Source organism: Sturnira hondurensis, unplaced genomic scaffold, assembly GCF_014824575.4.
Source record: "Sturnira hondurensis isolate 20B ecotype Veracruz unplaced genomic scaffold, ASM1482457v3 Scaffold0015056, whole genome shotgun sequence".
NCBI classification, from domain to species: Eukaryota; Metazoa; Chordata; class Mammalia; order Chiroptera; family Phyllostomidae; genus Sturnira; species Sturnira hondurensis.
Window position 1 is genome coordinate 305,386 of NW_028087687.1, and position 19,212 is coordinate 324,597.

General features: G+C 39.9%; 1 protein-coding gene across 4 annotated transcripts in view; it reads left to right on the plus strand.

The window, feature by feature from the left end:
* ATP8A1 (ATPase phospholipid transporting 8A1) overlaps positions 1–19,212 on the plus strand; it is a 215,101-nt gene that overhangs the window by 159,274 nt on the left and 36,615 nt on the right. For all 4 annotated transcript variants that reach the window (XM_037064230.1, XM_037064233.1, XM_037064231.1 and 1 more), the window contains 5 exons: positions 6,503–6,686; positions 6,778–6,888; positions 13,407–13,481; positions 13,587–13,709; positions 17,105–17,183. In XM_037064230.1, coding sequence (XP_036920125.1) covers positions 6,503–6,686; positions 6,778–6,888; positions 13,407–13,481; positions 13,587–13,709; positions 17,105–17,183 — 572 coding nt within the window. The remainder of the gene's footprint in view (positions 1–6,502; positions 6,687–6,777; positions 6,889–13,406; positions 13,482–13,586; positions 13,710–17,104; positions 17,184–19,212) is intronic.

Here is a 19,212-nt window from a genome sequence, read left to right on the forward strand (position 1 = left end):
TGCCCAGAAACCTCTGGTTTTCCTGTTTTAAGGCGTGATGGGAATCTTCCTGGGGTCCCAGCTTTATGGCATTGGGGATACTCCTGGGACTGGGATGCTATTCTTCAAGCATGTTATTTGGGGGGACTTTGTGTTTTCACAGCTCCAAGCCTAAGCCAGAGTTTACAGTTGTGATGAGAGAGGTGCCCCTTAGCTCCTTCCAGCCCAGTTTCACACCCCCCCTTACCCTGGTCAGCCTGGGCCTGCACTGGGCACCATGGGGAGTGACCAGTGCACCTGTCCGTTCATCGTGGCCCCTAAAACACCCCTCTCCCTCTATGCCATGTACTTTCCAACAGGTGTCCACCACTGCCTGTTTCCCCTCACATCTAGTGCTTAGAAGCTGTGACAATCACACTCATCGTGACATTCAGAGGCCCCTGTCATCTGGCTGTAACCCATTCTGAATATACCCCCTTCTATGCAAATTAGGAGTATGTTTTCGTCTCCACCTCTTTGCCATTCATGTGAGAAAGCCTGGAAAAGTCAAAATCCTGAAGTGTAGTCCCTCCATAGTCCAGACACAGATTACACAGACGGCCCCTACCAGCAAACAGTCAGAAATGAATGAGTTACAGAGTTAGTGTCATGAGATGATGAGATACATTTCTTTTTCTTGCAAAATTTCCATTCAATTCCACTACCATTTTTATATATGCTATGTGCTGCATACAATGCTAGGTTCCAGACAAACTAGATGATTGACATACATATTTAAAAAAACAAATAGCACAATGGACAAATTGTTCTATGATGGGAATACGACAGTAAAAATTTCTACTAGGAGGAGTTTTCTTATTATGCCTTTCACAATATGGCCAGTTAGTAATTCGGGTGTCCATGCACACATACACGAGCACACACACGTTCACGCATATTCAAATGTATACTGTCAATATGATCAATCACTATTTTACATATTATCTGAACCAATGAAATGGAAAAGAGTAGTAGTTTACTCACGACAACCTCAATCCATGAGAGAGAAGTTTTGTATCTAAAATGCATCGCAGAGGGAAATCTGTTTTCAAGCTGCTTTCCTCCTTGTGTCCCGTGGAAAGGCCATCTGTGTTTTATTTCTGTGGCCTCCCTCCCCATGGAACAAGGCCCCTGATGCCTCTGGCAGCCCAGTACCAACAGCTGCTTCCTCTGGAGGTGAGGAGAGGCCCACACTTCATCCACTGGAATAATACAGTTCTCTGACCTAGAAATGGGTGAATGTTGCATTAGGTACTGTCTGCTAAGTATTGTTTTCAGGGTTTGCTATGTAAGTGGCTGTTTCCATTCCAGTAATAAACAGGTGGCGAGTTTCTAGGAGGGTTGTGACCCTTGTGCAGTTTTGGTACGGAAGGCAATTTTTTTTTGCCGTGTCTTAATTCCTCCTCAATTTAAAACTTTTTAAGAGCTTCACAAATTCCAGTTCAAGGAAGAATCCAGTAAAATCCTCTGAGTTTTTCTCTTAGGGTTTTCTCTCTCTTTTTGTAATTTCTTTATTAGTCAGCAGAATATGACTCATTGGGGAATGGACTGATATTCCCAAGGAGAAATCGTAGGAAGTTTGTTGCAAGGGAAAGCACAGCAGATCCGCACACTAATGGTCCTGATCTCCAAACAGTCCCCAGGAGCAGCCCTCAAGCTTAGTAAACACAGAGGCTCTGTCCTCGCGGAGTCACTGTGAAAACACTTCAGGATAATAAGGAATTACTATATTCCTCCATGTTCTTTTTTTTTTTCCTAGATTTACCTTCTTTTATTTATTTATTTATTTTTAGAGAAAGGGCAAGGGAGGGAGAAAGAGAGGGAGAGAAACATCAATGTGTGGTTGTCTTTCATGCACCCCATACTGGGGACCTGGCCCTCAACCCAGGCATGTGCTCTGACTGGGAATTGAACCCATGACCCTTTGGTTCACAGGCTGGCACTGAATCCACTGAGCCACACTAGCCAGGGCTAGATTCACCTTCTAAAGACAACTTTATAGTACCTTTTATGGTCACAGTGTAAGTTTTTGAGGTAAGATTGTATCATCAGCATAATTTTTACTGTAGAAGATATTTTAATGTTATTAATCTAAAATACAATCTAGTAAGATAAATTATTGTACCCTTTGGTTACCTACAGAAAGTCCCTTAAAATGTTCCTTATTGTGTGTCTATGTACATACCTGCATATATAATTTTTATCCATATTTCATTCAAAAAGGTGACTCATTTAGCTAATCTCATTAAAAGAGTGCAAAATGAGACCCATATAATTTGGGCCAATGTATACATTTTCTAGTTTAAATGGTTAAAAACTTCCAGTTCTACATTCTGATTTTCACAGGGCTGTGAGAGTTACTACGTAGCAAACAAGGAAAGTAATGAATAACATGTGCAGAAACTACAGCCAAAATAATATCTGAAAAGCATATTGCGCTCAGCGCACTGCTAGGTTGCCTCGCAAAGGACCACCCCCTGTTTGTGGGGCCACGGGGAAGAAAACAGACCCTCACAGCACATGCTGGGTGCGTGATCTTTTGCCATAGAGGCTCTGGCTTCTCCTAAAGCCTAAAGAGAACAGTAGAAGAGAGCTGTGAATAATTTCAATCCTGATGCAGATCCAGAGTGGTAGACACACATATCTAGAGTAGAAAACAGTGCTTCATGGAGTTTCTGTATTTTACATGGGTCATTATGGGTATTTGTCAAATTAAGGTTTTAAATGTTCTCGACCACGGATGTGTGGATTTGGACAGACATTTGGAAGAATTAACTTGCACGGTGAGGGTGTTCTAGATCAGCAGTTTTCAACTGGTGTGTTGCAAGAATTTTTAAAACAGGCAATGCCTGGCTATTTAGTCAAGGACACTTACCTCTTTTCCCTCGGATCATCAAATTAAAAAAAAAAAAACAGCCAACACAATGATAACTGTCTGGTGTGAATGAATAAAAATTATACCAATTTTTTGTTGGATCATTAAGAAATCTATTTTTGGGTGTGCTGCGGGACTTTAGTAATTAGTTTGTGTGTGCCATGGAATGAAAAGGTTGAAAATTGCTATTCTGGACTTCTGGAAATTGTGCAAATGTGGAAGCAGGTGTACAAAAGAAAAGAAAAAAAACTCTAATTAGTGAAGTAAATGACCTTTATGAGGAACAAAACAGTGGGAAGGAATATATTGTGGGTAATTTTTTAAAGATTTTATTTATTTATGTTTAGAGGGGAAGGGAAGGAGAGAAATATCGGTGTATGGTTGCCTCTCGTGAGTCCCCTGCTGGGAACTGGCCTGCAACCCAGGCATGTGCCCTGACTGGGAATCGAACCGCAATCGTGCGGTTCGCAGGCCCATGCTCAATCCACTGAGCTACACCACCCAGGGTTATTGTAGATAATTTTTAACATGAAGTTAAGCAAAAAACTTTAATATGTGCTATTTCTTTTACCTGTCATGAGCTTTCCTTGTGAAGGCCAAGTCAGATTCTAGCTCATCAACCTAATTTCTACATCCTCCAACATTATCAAGTACTATGAATTATACCAAAAATCTTTATGCCACACTCATTTTTAATGTCTTGTTATTTATTTTGCCATATTGTAGCCCCTTTGTAGCAAGGAACAAGTTTTTAAATGGATGTTTTGAAAACAGGGGATAATTTTTACTGATTTCAGCTTGGGTACCCGGAGTCCCCGTAAACCACATGTCTCTCCTAAGGCATGCTGATGGGTGCCCCCCCCCACATCACACCAGAGTGGGAAGGGTGCTTGTTAGTGCACCCCGCCCTTTGCTTCCATGGGCGTATGGGGCGTTTACCAAAAATCAATGAGTGCTTCTTCCTGGATCTGTTTATTCCTGTGCTGCTTCTTAAAGTCATCCTTCCTTACTTAAATATGTCCTAAGTCTTCCAAATAATAATCTGGTCAAAACCGTTGCCAGGAAAGCCAGGTATAATACTCTAGAAAGACTTTCTGAGTTGCTAGAACATTTGCTGTTGAGTTTGGAGTGAGTGGTAAAATAAACTTAGGTGAAAGGCTGCAGTACATTCTGGTCTTCACTTGAATGAAAGCAGCCGTGGATGGTACCTCAGGAGGGAGGCTCCTGCGACCAAAATACGCAGGATTTCAAACGCAGACCCTAGCTAGGCGAAGTAAGGTTCTTTGCCCTGCATCACAGGTGTGTACATTTATATTTTGAGTTAACATTTGAAGTAGGTATATTTTATTTTTTATGAATCCCCACTGAAATCTGACATCTATTTAGCACCCAGCTGCTGCATCACACCCTTCAGATAATGAGGCTTCCACTGTGTCTTGAGTCTTCTTCCAACCCAGTTGTCTCCTTTAACTTGATAGCAGAAGCAGATGCCTTAGCGAGCAAGTAACAGGAGCGGTGTGATTGGGGGGTGTCTCTCACCTCATCATCAGACTTTTTTCTATAAAAATAGACCTTGTTCTTGCCACAGGGATTTGCATTCTGTTTTTAACCCCTGAGTTAACCACATCCACAGAGTTGGGGAAGATTTGCAGCCAGTTCTAATTAGGGGAGGATGGAAAATTGCAGTGCCCAGCAGAGAAAGCAGTGGTTGGCCATAGTAGCCATGAAGAAAGAAAACAAAGTTTAATCCGACTCTTCTCCGATGCTTCTTTAAATCACTAGCATTAGCCACGATGTGGAGATGGCTCCTTTATGACACGTTGACTAGGAAACAAATACCACTGCTTTCTAGCTCCATGGATGGTACAACTTCACATGCATTTACACTGTGAGACTGTTAAATTGTGAAGAAGATTCGATAAATGTTCTCAAATGCATCTTTCTTTTCAGGCCCATTTCCCATGTGTTTGTTTAGCCCGTTTAAGCTTTGACCTTTAATGAATGTCATCTATATGCCAGGCCTACGACATTGGCCTAGAACTAGTGGGGTTACCAGTTTATTTCACCTGTTAGGAAAAATTAAATAAAATGTGAAAATGACCTGAAAATTGCTTCAGAGAAAAATGGGAGCTAACAGCGAACAAGCCCATTCGTTTGCGGAAGGGGCTGATTCTCATCCGTCCGACTACATTCACAGTTGTGTCACTTTGCGAGATGGCTAGACTCGGAAAGGAACTCCGAAAAAACACTTGACATGAGTCTTTTGTATCTCAACCCTTTACTGAGCACCTGTTTTGGGTCAGCACTAGGTGTACAAAATGAGACAGGTTCACTCCGCATGCAGCTCAGAGCCTTAGGTGATGATTCTGAAACCTGAGCTAAAACCTGGAGCTGCTCTGGCTGGATGAAGCTTTTCTGAAGGGCCGTGGGGCCTCCCGAAAGTGTGTATCTGTGCTGAATATCCACCACTAGGAATTTTTCCTAAAGAAATGATCCAGGAAATGAGCACGATGTTGACTCTTTGAGAGTAATGATCTTCATTTTTACATACAATAATAAAGGACATACCAGATGTTCCAGCAGATATTCTGAGACACCCAGTCCACTTGATAAAGAATATAGCTCTGAGTTATTTTTTTCTTGTTCACAAATATTGTTTGATAGTTGTTTCTCAGTATTTAATTACTATCTTCACAGTTTCCCAAGCCAGTTCACTGTTTGGTTTTCCTTTCTTTCTCTTAAGTCGCCAAGGCAGAGTATGTAATGTATTCAGTGCAATGATGCACTCTGTCTTTGAACCCTTCTGTCATTGTGGGGTTTATTTCTTAAGCGTTTATGATAAGTTGATCCAATGTTAATACCAAGGATGATTTTAGTATGGGCGCTGCTGTTCTCTGTTCCTGATCCACGTTTACACAGAAAGGTGTTTGGTTCTAGTTGGCTGTTAGTCAGTAGCTTCAAAAGAAAATTGAGGCGTGTGAACTACATAACCAAGCATTTGGTGTTTACTGTGGTTGCTTGACCATGGTGTCTGAGAACAGGTGTGAGGTTAGCCAATTCCCTACTCTTAATTTCAGCAGAGTTTTAAGTAGTTTTAAATGTATATTACATTGCCTACGATCAGCTCTCAGTGGCTCAGAGCTTTTCATTTCCATAGATGGTATAGGTTTCAGTTAGTATTTGGATTGCTGTTCCACAGCCTGTCTGACTTTTTCCATTCAGAAGTGAAAAATTGGAAATGCTGATGTTGTTAGGAAGTAATGGAATTTCTGAACTCAAATGATATTTCTCTGACAAGTTAATGCAAACTTGCTAAAAAAATAAACTAGTACCTGTAAACTGGCAAACTAGTGCTTAACAAGGTATCATAGTTTTGGTTCGCCTCCTAGAGGTTTGCTTCTAAGACTTCAGTGTTACGTTTTTCCCTTGAAGTGGCATCCAGGTTAACATAGGACCAAACATTCCCAAACCTAAGATTTTTCCATAATGGAATAGAATTACATATTCATTTGGTTCCCCTGCTTCTTATGTCCTTCAAGACAATGGACATTTCAGAATGCCTTTTTTCCCCAGAAAGGAGAGCTAATTGCTCACTTGTTCTAATTGAAGGGTTTCTCCTCTTCAAAAATCTGAAGTCGTTGAGATGGTCAAGAAACAAGTCAAAGTCATAACCCTCGCAATCGGTGATGGAGCCAACGACGTGAGCATGATACAGACGGCGCACGTGGGGGTCGGCATAAGTGGTAACGAAGGCCTCCAGGCAGCCAATTCTTCCGATTACTCCATAGCTCAGGTGGGGCATCATTTCTGCAAAGCCCAGCAGTCATGTCAGTCAGCCGACACTCGGAAAAGGAAAATACTAACATTTCCCACTCTTGTTTTAGTTCAAGTATTTGAAGAATTTATTGATGGTTCATGGTGCCTGGAACTACAACAGAGTCTCCAAGTGCATTTTGTACTGCTTCTACAAGAATATAGTCCTCTACATCATCGAGGTAATAGCAGGTTAAGTTTTAATTCCTTGCTGCTTTGTAGGTATGGAAGGAAATTGTCTAGATGAAGACATGTTCTCATCTTAATTAATCCATTTGCCCACCTTATATAACTTCTAAACATGTTACAGAAGTGTCCAACCTGTGGCCCACGGGCCGCATGCGGACCAGGATGACCAGGAATGCGACCCAACACAAATTGTAAATTTACTTCAAACAATAACAGAATTTTTGTTCTTGTTAGCATTTTTTGTTCTCATTAGAGTTTGTGTATTTAACGTGTGGCCCGAGACAACTCTTCTTCTTCCAGTGTGGCCCAGACGCATCAGAAGTTTGGACACCCCTGGAACAAAAGGTTGTCAGCCATGGAGAATAATTAATGTTTAAATTCTGGCTAAAAAAGGGATATTGCTTTGGGAAGAAATGTTGACTTAGAATTGCTAATGAAATACTGTTTTCAGTTTTTAAAAGACTATAAACTATATAGAATTTTTTATGAAGCTCAAAAACATACAAGATAAAAGAATACACTGTTTAGGGATACGTACACAGAAGTTGGATTTTAGAAGAAAATGGAGGAACTGATAGACATAAAACTGAGGACAGCAGTTCTACGGGGGCGGGGAGCGAAGAGGCAGAATCAGAGAAGCTCCATCGGCAGTGTTGCCAGTACTGGTCACCTTGTAGTTCTTACTACGTTGCAAGCTTAGGCACTTATACATAAAAGGGTCCCTTGCTACCAGATCTGTTTTGGTTTCTGAGTTTGGTTGGTAGTAAGAATTTAGATAATGAGGAATTAATCTAAAAATTATCAGAATATTTAGTTCCTGTGTCTGGATAGCAAGAAATTCCCAATTCTAATTTATATGTCAAATGTATTTTTAAGTGAAAACTTAGCCTGGGTCAGGAATATCACTTCCAAAGGGATGTATTTTTCCCTACAGTGTTGCACCCAGTATCCAGCGGGTGCCGGACACCAGGCTCCATTCAGCAACTACAGAGTAAACCAGGCATGTTGCCTGCCCTTCAGGGATACAGTGCAAGCCTCGGGCATGATTTTAAATGTTCTAGAGGCCACATTAGTAGCAAGTAAAAATGAAAGCCCAAATTAATTTTGAATGATATTTTATTTAACTCAGTGTATTCAGTATTGTCATTTTAACACACAATCACTATCAACTTTTTCATGTGTTCTTTATCATCAGAAGGAGTATTTGTCATATATTTAAGCTCTAGATGTCATCAGTTTCTTGCTCCTCTTGCAGCTCCTCGGAGCACACAGGTGGGCTCTTGTAGCTTGTTAAGAGACCCCTCCCTCCCCCCCTCCTGCCAGAGGTGCGTAAGCCCGGGGCTTCACCCTCTCACCGGCTGGCTGTTCCTACACATCTGTCAGAAGAGACACAGCCTCCCCATTGCGTATGAAAACAACTTCCCATACTTGACACCAGAGAAGTAACACTGTAAGCAAACTAAACAAATCTAGATTTCATGTCTACCCTGCGGACAGGTTAGTTGGAACTACTGTGTGTTTGGTTCAGCTGTTCTCTGGGCTTCCGTCCGGATGTTTATCTCTTCATTCAAATACCAAGGGAGCACAGTTCTTATCCCGAGTCAGCTTCTAAACTGAAACTTAGTTTTCAGGTGTGCAAGCAGTTTTATTTATTGGTCACTAAAAATCTATAGTTAGGTTACAACCCATTAGGTAAAGTAATAAAATACTTTATTTTGGAAACACAAACAGGACAATCTGTAAACTTATTATTCACTACAACTGATTTGGCCTATAATGGTCTGTGTTTTGAAGCAAAATGTACCTCCAAAATAGCTTATGAGATCCCAAATATATTATTTTTGTATATAGAAAATATAATATATAATATAATATTATATATAAACACATAAATCTGTATTATATATTATTATGCATGTAATAATATGTAATTATTATATATATATATAAATTTGTGATCTTTTCCTGAAATAATTACTTTTGATTACAAGTCTCCAAAGTAGTTACTTGCTTTTCTAATCATACTTTTTCTCATTCAAAATAATGTCTATTTATATACTTTATTTTCATATAGTTTTGAAGATACTGGGACTTTTACAGCCATGGGTAACAATTAAGTGCACTTACAAAAACTTAATTTTATAAAATGAAATAAAAGTACTCAATTCGACTCTTTTTTAATCTAGATCATTGACAATCAGCAGTGAAATAGGTAAAACTAATGTACAAATAGGGGAATAAAATGTATTAAACTCAAATGGAAAACTGACTCGGTACTTGCTGTTTCACCCAGCGTTATACGATTGGTGGCTGATTAGCCCTAAATTTCACTTGGCTTTGCCTTTAAAGCCTTTTCATGAGATATTTAACACAGATCAAATTCTTTAAATGCTGGAAAAGAAGTTAAGTCCTAAGCTCTATTGGAAAACTCTTTTTTAAAGCTATTTTCTTTTAGCACTTTAAGGAAATGTACTTTGAATAGAATTCAACTATCTTGGAATCAAAATGACCTTTTCCGTCAATTCCCAGCTACCCAACTTGGGCCAGCTAAAACAAGCTCTGCAGATGTTAATGGCTCGTGTCAATCCTGGGAATGGATAGACAGACAGCACATCACTGGATGTCCCTAGTGAGGACAACTGCCCGTCTCCAGTCTCCCCTTTCAGTGTTTTGTGCTGATCAGGCGTGGGAGCAGAGGAGTAGCTGACTGTGTGCGAGCTGCTGTTTAATATGCAGAAATGCTCCTTCAGGAAACTGTGTGTAAAGCTTTTGCGGCCACGCCTCGGCTGGGGCCTCTGGAAATAATACCAGGAGGGGCAGGTCTGAAGTTGCTTTGCTAATAAAGGAATGGTTGGAAACCCAACTATGGGTTTTACAGATTATCGGCGAAAACTGCTTTTCCCATTGCCGTGTTGCCAGGGATGCCACTCTCTAGCTACTTCGTGGCTGTAAATTACAGCCAAACAAATAAATACAGACTTGGCAGGTGGATGAGTAAGACGCCTGCTTAACGGTGGCCGCCCAGCAGCCGCTTTAGGTGTGCATTGAAATGACTGGCTCTTTTTAACGTGATTTGTGTACAATGCCTTGGGAGACGTCTGACTCCTTCCTACCAAAATAAGATTTTTTTCTTTCAAATGATTGGTTGCATCCAGGTTTTCTGGTAAGATCCCCAAACGATGCGGTGTTTCTAGTTTCTAGAAGCTTTGAATGAAGTCAATGAGGTGATGTTTTCCCCACACATTGTGCTGGGGTGTGGGTTTCCTGTGAATTTAAATAATATAGATACCTCTCCAGAGGAAGCCATGTCTTCCTTCTGCGTCTCTGGTTTCGGCTCAATCAGAGGGGGAGGGGCTTTTATGTATTTATAGAAATGTACGTGTTGTTTTATTTAGTGCGAGATGTGTTTCTAATATACCTTTTAACTGCAAATTCCGACTAACTTGAAATCAGCCTTCTGGAAGACTTCATTGTGAAAGACCTGTTTTCGAATGTCAAAATGTTTGCAGGACGGTGTAGGGTACTGTCTTGGAAAGGGTCTCCTTGTTTAAAAAGGGAATCAGAATACTAACTTTTTTTAAAACGCGGGAAGAAATTTTCTAAAAAGTTCTCATCTTTCAGTAGGAAAAATAAAAAGGGGAAAATGTATTTATAGCTATCCGTTTAAAACTTTCTGCATTTCTGTCATAAAGCAGTAAATTCATGCATTTTTAAAATTAACTGTGAAAACAGACATGTTGGTTTATTTGCAGATTACTTGGAGTTTGAAACTTTTTGTAAATAGTCATAGATTAAGGGAGGTTCTTAAATTCCAAGCTCATAGTGGCACATTTGAATCAGCGCCTCTTGTTTTTTACAAAGAAGCTGGGAGATTGTTCAGATTTGCGAATATTACTCACACACAATAAATTTGTTAACATAAATTTTTATATTACTCAGTAATGATGATTGCAGAGGCTGTGGGCTGAGCCACACCCATTAGACTAATTTGCTATGCACATTGCTTTGTCTTTCTTGAAACCAACAAAGATTAGACTGCATTTTTATGCTAAGGCCATAATTGAAAATTTGGATTTAAAAATTTCTTATATTTCCATTATGCCCTAGGAAATCTCTGAGTTTTTTGTGTGTAATACCACAGTAGATCACAGTCACCTTCAGAGAGAACATTACCATCACCCAGAGCATCACAAATATGTATTTACATAATCCACATCTCACAAAGGCCAGATGTGAAAACCCAACAGCAAGCATTGAAGTCTGTCTTGTCAGTGTATGTGTATTTAACACTAAAAAAAAGTCAAGTCAGCAGCATCACCCTAAAGAATAAATTTAAGTTCACACGAAGATGCCAAATTCTTTTCAAGTTTGCATGCACAAATGAATGATGTGGCTCCTTGTTTAGGACGAATGTTCAAATTTTTTCTGTAAATGTATGTGGCAAAGCAGGCAACAACATCAGATTTGTCTCCAGTTTGTGTGCTTCTGTTATTGTGGTTGTGCATGTGTGTTACAACCCCAACACAATTCAGGCTTATTTTTCATATGCTACTGTTACTCTGCTTTTTTTTTTTCATCACGTGAAGTAAATATTCACTTTTTATCAATGCTCAATCATTCCTTTCCGCTATAAAAAGGAAAAAGATCAATGTGGGTGCAGAAACCGTCCATGGGGAGGCCCGCCTGGGTACATATTGATAAATGGTGAATTTGTAGCGATCCATGCTTCCATAATGAGGTTAAATGAAACGTGAAGTGTAGCAAAGTCCCTGCGACTCCAATTCAAAAATTCTCTAGACGGGTCTGTCAAGCTTGCTTGCCTCTAAACAGGTTTTTGTTGTTTTTTATGTTTCGGTTTTGTGTTTGTGTTTATGTAATCTCATTGCTGGGCCAGCTTTTTGCTCCTCCAGGTCAGTGTGATTTTAATTACATTTTAAATAATTTAGGAATTATTGATTTGCTAATATCACTCTAAGCTACCATTTGTCTTAAACATATTGGATAAAATCTCTATATTCCCTCTTAATTTTGTATCCAACATTAAGATTTCTGTTTTTAAGAGAATTATGAAATATATAACATTATGCTCTATTAAAGATCTATTTTTATCAAAGCATAAACCTGTTATAAAATTTTTTAACATATAAATTCATATTTCATATTCTGATGGCTGTAATTATCAAGAATTATTATAAAAGTTCATATACTTTGACCCATTAATTCTACTTCTAAGAATTCATCCTAAAAAAACCCAGAAACAAACAAAAACAAAGAGGCACCAAGGAAATTTTTTTTGGTGGTGTTATGTCTATTGTCGTGATTATGGTGACAATTTCACAGATATACGCGGATATTCAAACTTGCCAAGTTGTATACATTAAATATGTGTGGGTTTTTTGTATATCAATTGTATTTCTATAAAGCTGCCTGTTATTGAATGGAAGAACTCATTCTAGAGAAATAGAAATGTGTGGGACTTCTGTATAAGAATATTCAGTTCAGAATTATGTATAATAGCAAAACCTGGAACCAAGCTAAATATCCAGAAATAGTGATAGCTACCCTATAGGCACTGTACATCCTTTTAAAGGACATGTAGCAACTTAAGAAAACGTGTTGCGTGATGTGAAGAGGCAGTGGAGCAGGACACGGCACTGCCCACACAGGGCAGGTCTCCTGTCAGGTCTGAACTTACATAAATGAGCTGTGTGGATGCAGTTAACACAGAAGAGAACAAATGGTGATGGTGTTATTACAGGACATTATTCTGTTTTCTGAATAAATGTGTTCTTTTATAATAAAAAACAATAATCTTTAAATAACTATCAGGGCGTATTTTAAAAGGGAAATAAAGTTCTAAAAATTTTTTTTAATATAATTTTTATTTAATTCTTGTTCAAGTACAGGTTTCTGTCTTATAATCCCAACCCTGCCCGCCCCCCACCCCATGCTCCCCGCCTCCCTCCCCTTTCCACCCCCCACCCTTAGTTATTGTCCATGTGTCCTTTATACTTGTTCATGTGAGTCCATTCCCTTTTCCCCTATGATTCTCTCCCCTCTCCCCTCTGGGCCCTGACAGCCTGTTCCATATTTGAGTGTCATTGGTTGTATTTTGCTTGCTTGTTTGGTTTGTTTAGATTCCTGTTAATGGTGAGATCATATGATATTTGTCTTTCACCGCCTGGCTTATTAAAGTTCTAAAAATTTAAGGCATAAAACATAGTCCCTGAAGTGCCTTTTAAAAAACAAGATTATATTTAAATTTTTTAAACCTGTGAGTGCCTAGTGATGTTATGTGTTTTTTATTCAACAAGTGGAACCAATTTTGACTTAAACAACAGATCCTTCATGAAAGCGTCCTTCAAATTAAAAAGTAAAACAAAGAAATGCCATTTGCAAGAGAGTCATGAACATATTATGCTATCATGCAGTGTTGAATCCACAACAGATTCGACACAATGCACTTATTTCTGTGTGTTCTAATTTGGGGGCTTTTGGGCTTTCTTTCTAGATCTGGTTTGCCTTTGTTAATGGCTTTTCGGGACAGATCCTCTTTGAGAGATGGTGTATAGGTCTTTATAATGTGGTAAGTTTGGAACATACTGGTTTTTCCTGTGTTACTGAACCCTTTGGGATGAAGGTTCACCCTGCCTTTGGCTGCTTGGTGTAATGACCTGTGTGTGCCCTTCAGATGTTCACCGCAATGCCTCCCTTAACTCTCGGAATCTTTGAGAGGTCATGCAGAAAAGAGAATATGCTGAAGTATCCCGAATTGTACAAAACATCTCAGAACGCCCTGGACTTCAACACCAAGGTAGGATTGGATGTCCTGGCACACGTGGACACAGGAGTTTTGCTTTACTGCTCTGATTGCTCTGACTGCTTGGGGCATCTGGTCTTCTTCCAATGTGAAGGAAGCAGCTCCAGGGTATCGACCCTGGCAAGCCAGATTTGCCTAAGGTTCAGATAAGGACTCGTAAGGTTTGGGTGCATTTTGTTATAAAATGAAAATGTAACCACGATTCACTGGGATTTGCCAGGCAGCAGGAAACCAGGTCTGGCAGACAGCCGGGAGTGTCTTTTGGGCCTTGACTTGTCTGTCTGTCTCCCCAGCACTGTGGGGAAGTGGCCACCATTCACAGGGGTCAGTCATCCAAGACAGGCAGGGATTGTCTTCACATGTGCAAAGTGGCGAAGGGTGACCGAGCATCCTTTATTAATTTGTGGTTGCGTGAACTAACTTTGTCCTTAATAGAATACTAGATTGTTTGTATCGAGCATTACAAACTATAGTCTCTGGGAAATAACTCACTTAGTCATCATACTCAGTAGTTCAAAGCCATACAATTTAAAATACAAGAGCAAATACCCAACATTATATCTGAAATCATGTTCTGGGTTTACGTCCAGCCTAACGCGGCATGGGCAGTTGTTACGTCTTGACCTGTGGTGTTGGTTCATCCCAATGCCAGAAACCACTCATTTTACTTTACTTCCCTGAAAGTGTTTCCAGTCGTATTTTCTAGTAATTCTGGTTTCAGATTAGTATGAGGAAAAAAAACTTCTAATTTTCTAACAGCCAAAATAGGTGCCATTTGGAACTAAAATAAAAGTAACAAATATAATACATCTTCCCTGAATTTTTCCTGTTTAATATAGTCTGTGTTCATTAGCATGTTAGTAATAATTATTGTGACATTGATTCAGTGTTTTGAATTTAGGACAGTTAGTGCAGGATACTTCAAACATTTATTAAATTTTAAAACTCTTGAAGGACATTTCTTCTCAGGATACCAAGAGAATAAAATGAAGCAGGTGTTTCAGTGCCTCTGAACTCACACCATAAATGTCAGTGTTGAGTTCATGGCCAGGATGTTATTTACCTTCTGAGCCCAGGTCTTCATGAGTGTGCCGTGCAGGCACGTCCAGGTGTGCACAGACGTACAACTTCATGGCATTATTTTAAATCACTTAATTTGGTTAATTAAAAAAAAACTGAAGCATTCTTGGACTTAGACCATTGGTTCTGAAAAGTATTTTTATTAGTCTCTTAAAACTATTGCTATTTATGGTATGAAATGTCTATACTTCTATTTTTGAATGATTTAATCCTGGATGTTTTAAACTTATTTATGAAATCTAATTTGTATTACATTCCACCACCTTGCCATAATGTTTTCCATTACCTATGGTGGGCATTTTCGAATGGCAGGCCACAGTGGTCTGTGAGCTGAGAAGGTGACCCGAGAGCCAGGAATGGTCCAGACGTGCTGGCGTACGAACAATAACTCTCAGGGACCTAGACTGTTGTACCAGCCTTGGCCACAGGTCCCCAAACTGCTGTGAGTCAGGCACCACAGTGCTCTCCAGAGAGTTAACTTCTCAGCTGCAGACTTGGATGTGGGACTCTCACTTATCAACACAGCTTCTCACAGGATTACTGAAAGCCAGACCCAGAAAGTCACATCCCTTCATGCCCTTTGCACATCTCAGTGCGGACACGGCTTTGTGGCCAGGGAGAAGGAGTAGCAGGAAGTATAGTTTCAATGTGGATGCATCTGTCCTTGCAAACTTTACTAGTTTTTGTTGTTGTTTTTCACAAAGTATCGTTATTGTCAGAGCCCATGCATCACCAAAAATCATCAGATCCATGCAAATGGACTATACAGGGCTGGGCAAAAGGGAATTCGCAGTTGTGAGCCTGCTAGAGTTTTTTCTGGTTGTATTTATCGTATCACTTGTCTTCCTCCATATGAGCAGCTGTAACCTACTTTTGCCCACCCCTCTATTTCTGTATCCATTTCAGTATTTATATATACATGAGCTGCCCACCATTTTTTAATAGGGCTTATGGATCTTTCTGATGATTTCAGTGAAAATTCTGTGATTAAATCCCATGGAAGAGTTTTAAAATTCAGGGACAAATGGCTACAAAATGCAGAGTTGTACACCCGGCAGTCGCTGTGCGTCCCCAGTGGAGAAGCATTGTCACCCTGAATGACGACGATTACATTTGTTATGGTAAAAAGGGTCGGAGGTTCGGAGGTCATGACAGGGGTTAAAGGATTAGCATGTGACAATAAGTAGCGGTCAGGAAAATGGAAAAGTAGAACTAATTTTTCTTGCACCCACCTGTGCTTTCTGTCAAATAAAAACTTGTGGTAATGACATAGTGAGGGGAAGAGACAAAGGTTAATGAGTAACACAAGTTCAAATGTGTAATGTATTGGAGCGTAAATTGGATCATACAATCCAGTGTGGCTGTGTGAACTGGCAAAGGAGATTGAGATCACAGTGGAAAATCTGGGGAGGCAGGCAACTTAATTTCTGTTGTTTGAACAGCTTAAAACTATTAATACATGACAGTTTTATTTAGCATAAGTTTTGTTTGCAAGAATCACTTTTAAATGACAAACTGCAATTGTTCAAAGGGCCGTAAGAATTCCAAAATGTTCCTATAAATTAATCCTTCATATTCAGGTTACAAAGCAGAAGGAAATACCAGTGACGCCTGCTCTCTTGTTCTTAAAATACAATTGATGTCGAAAGGAATAACTATTAAATGATATTGTAATTGTGCAAAGTTTGATGTTGACAGGCATTAAAAATTGTGAAAGCCTTTTATAAATTCAGTTATATTTTTACTTAGTACAATGCTTTAGTAAGGAATTACACAATTTAAATGTAATACCAGCCAGTTTGAGTATATAATATGTGTATATGCATATATAAACACACAGATACATGGAGAGAGAGAAAGAATATGAATGCATTATATCGTTACCATCAAAAACTTTATACTTCTATGGCACATGAGAAAGAGAAAGTAAAGATTTCACCCAATTCGATCTTTTCAAAAGCCTTTTCTTCTGGAATTATGAGAATAGTCCCACTGAGAAGAATTCCAGGATCTGCACTATTTAAAATTTTCTTTTCTTTTTCAGCAGAAATTTAAATGTTTAATACTTGGTTTTAGAAGGTAGAGAAAGATTTCAGTGAAGCTGAAAAAACATTTTGAGAAACATAAAAATAAATAAATGACCCATGAAGGTCTAAGAGGCAGAAAGTGTCTGTCAGTTCTATTAATTCACAGTGGTGGCCCCGACAGAGACACGTTTTGTGACTCCAGCTCCCAGATAAAAAGAAAGGTCAGAGGTCACAGAGCTAGTTGATCGCAAGTGGTTCTCATGGATTTTTGTTTTCCCTCAGGTTTTCTGGGTTCATTGTTTAAATGGCCTCTTCCACTCCGTTATTCTGTTTTGGTTTCCACTAAAAGCCCTTCAGTATGGTAAGTAGAAAGGATGTGAATGCTAAGAGATGACTTTTTACTTTTTCGGGGGAAAAAATTCATTGTCGATATATGTTAAAAGTTATAGCAGTGTTTCGTTCTATGGTATTCCTTAACCTGAAATACATGCATCCAAAAGTCGTACACACTTTAAAGATTTTTATTATTCCTTTGGGGGCAAAGTGATTTAATATATGCAAAGCCTTTCTTCTCTACTTCTCATGTTTTCCCAACTTGCAGAGAATTAAATTTTAGGGCTTTGTTGGTCCTGTGTTGATGTGTTGTTTGAACAAAAGACTGCTAATATTTTATTACACCTATGAGGCTTGTCTCACGCTCTCCATACTGAACCCGATCAGACATGCTAGTATTTTCCAGCAGACTTGGGCCGCTGTCCTGAATGAGCGTTTCAATCTGTTTTTACATTCATCTTGGGCTGTAAGCTTTTTCTCTGCTTCTTTTAAGGAAGCAGCATTATTCTGTCAGTTTTGAAAGGTAGGATCATGGTGAATTTCCTATATACATTAAAATGATGAAGTAGCCACTTCAGAGAAAGATCTCGTCGATGCTTAAGCTGGTGCTGCTAGCCCACCATTCAGTGCCTGTGCTCCCGAACTATAGTAATTAAAAACTTCACCCAGGGATTTGTCAGCTCCCTGATGGTGCAGGCCCGGCCTCACCGACCGTGAGTTAATGATTCCCCACAGAAAACTGGGCTGTCCGTGCATCCTTGCCCACCTACAGCTGATTCTCCTGGAGCAGCCAAAGTAGTCCTTGTAATAAGTGCATCTGACCAGGTGCCTCTCTCCTCAAAAATGCACACACTGCCCTGCCTGGGCGCTTCATTTGTTTAGAGCATCCCCCTGTACATCAAAAGGTTGCAGGTTCAAATCCCTGAAGGCACATACCTAGGCTGCAGGTTCCCTCCCCTGTCAGGGAATGTACAGGAGGCAGACCATCTCTCTCTCATCAATAGACATATCCTTGGGTGAGGATTTTTAAAACACCCCACAGACTTCTGTCACACTGAGAACAGACTCCAAAGCCCCAACCTTGGCTGGTTCCTCCATCCGACTGTCCCCCCCCCTCCTCCTCCCTGTTCCCCCTGCTGGGCCTGGCGTACTTCCTCACTCTTTGCCCCGACAGCCCAGCTGGCTCGCTCCCTCACTCCCCAGGTCTGTGCTCAGAGAGGCCCTCTCAGGTCCCCTTTATCCAAAAGAGCTACCAACACTGTCCTCACTGCTCCTATCCCTCTATCCCCTTGTCGTCTTGTACCTTCTTCACGATACTTGTCTAGCGAGGTCTGATACCTGCGTATTTTTTTATTGTCTTCCTCCCCTGTTAGAATCAGAGCTCCAGAAAAACAGGAAACTGTTCATTTAGCTCCCTCTTGTAGGTACAGCACTTAAACCAGAGCCCTGCTCTCTGTAGGCACTCGGAACATCACAATGAGATAGCAAGAGCCTGTGGCAGAAGGCAGCAGTTTCATGTCCCCGTCAGAGATTTTTTTTAATTATTTCATTGAAGTCAGAGATTTTTATCTTGTGCCTTTATCCATTGCTCTGCCAGTACAGCAGTAAATACTGCTCATTTTTTAGGCCATGGAAATGAGTGTGGTGAGAAATCTGATTAAAGTATAGAACACTGACTCCATAGGCGGGGAGAACCACAATGGGATTTTTTTTTTTGACATATAATTCACATACCATAAAATTCATCTTTTTAAATTACACGATTCAGTGGTTTTTAGTATATTCACAGAACAATGCAAATAACAGCACTAATGCCAGAACGTTTTCATCACTCCATAAAGGAAACCCCATACCCATTAGCAGTCACTTCCCGCTTCTCCCCAAGGCACCAGTAACCACCACTTTTTATCTCTGTGGAGTTTTTTGCCCTAGGCCATTCACATCAGTGGAAGTGGGCGATGTGTGGCCTTGGTCTACCCATGTTGCAGCATGACTCAGTACTTCATCCCTCTTTGTGGCTGAAAAATACTCCACTCAATGGCTCTATCATGTTTTGT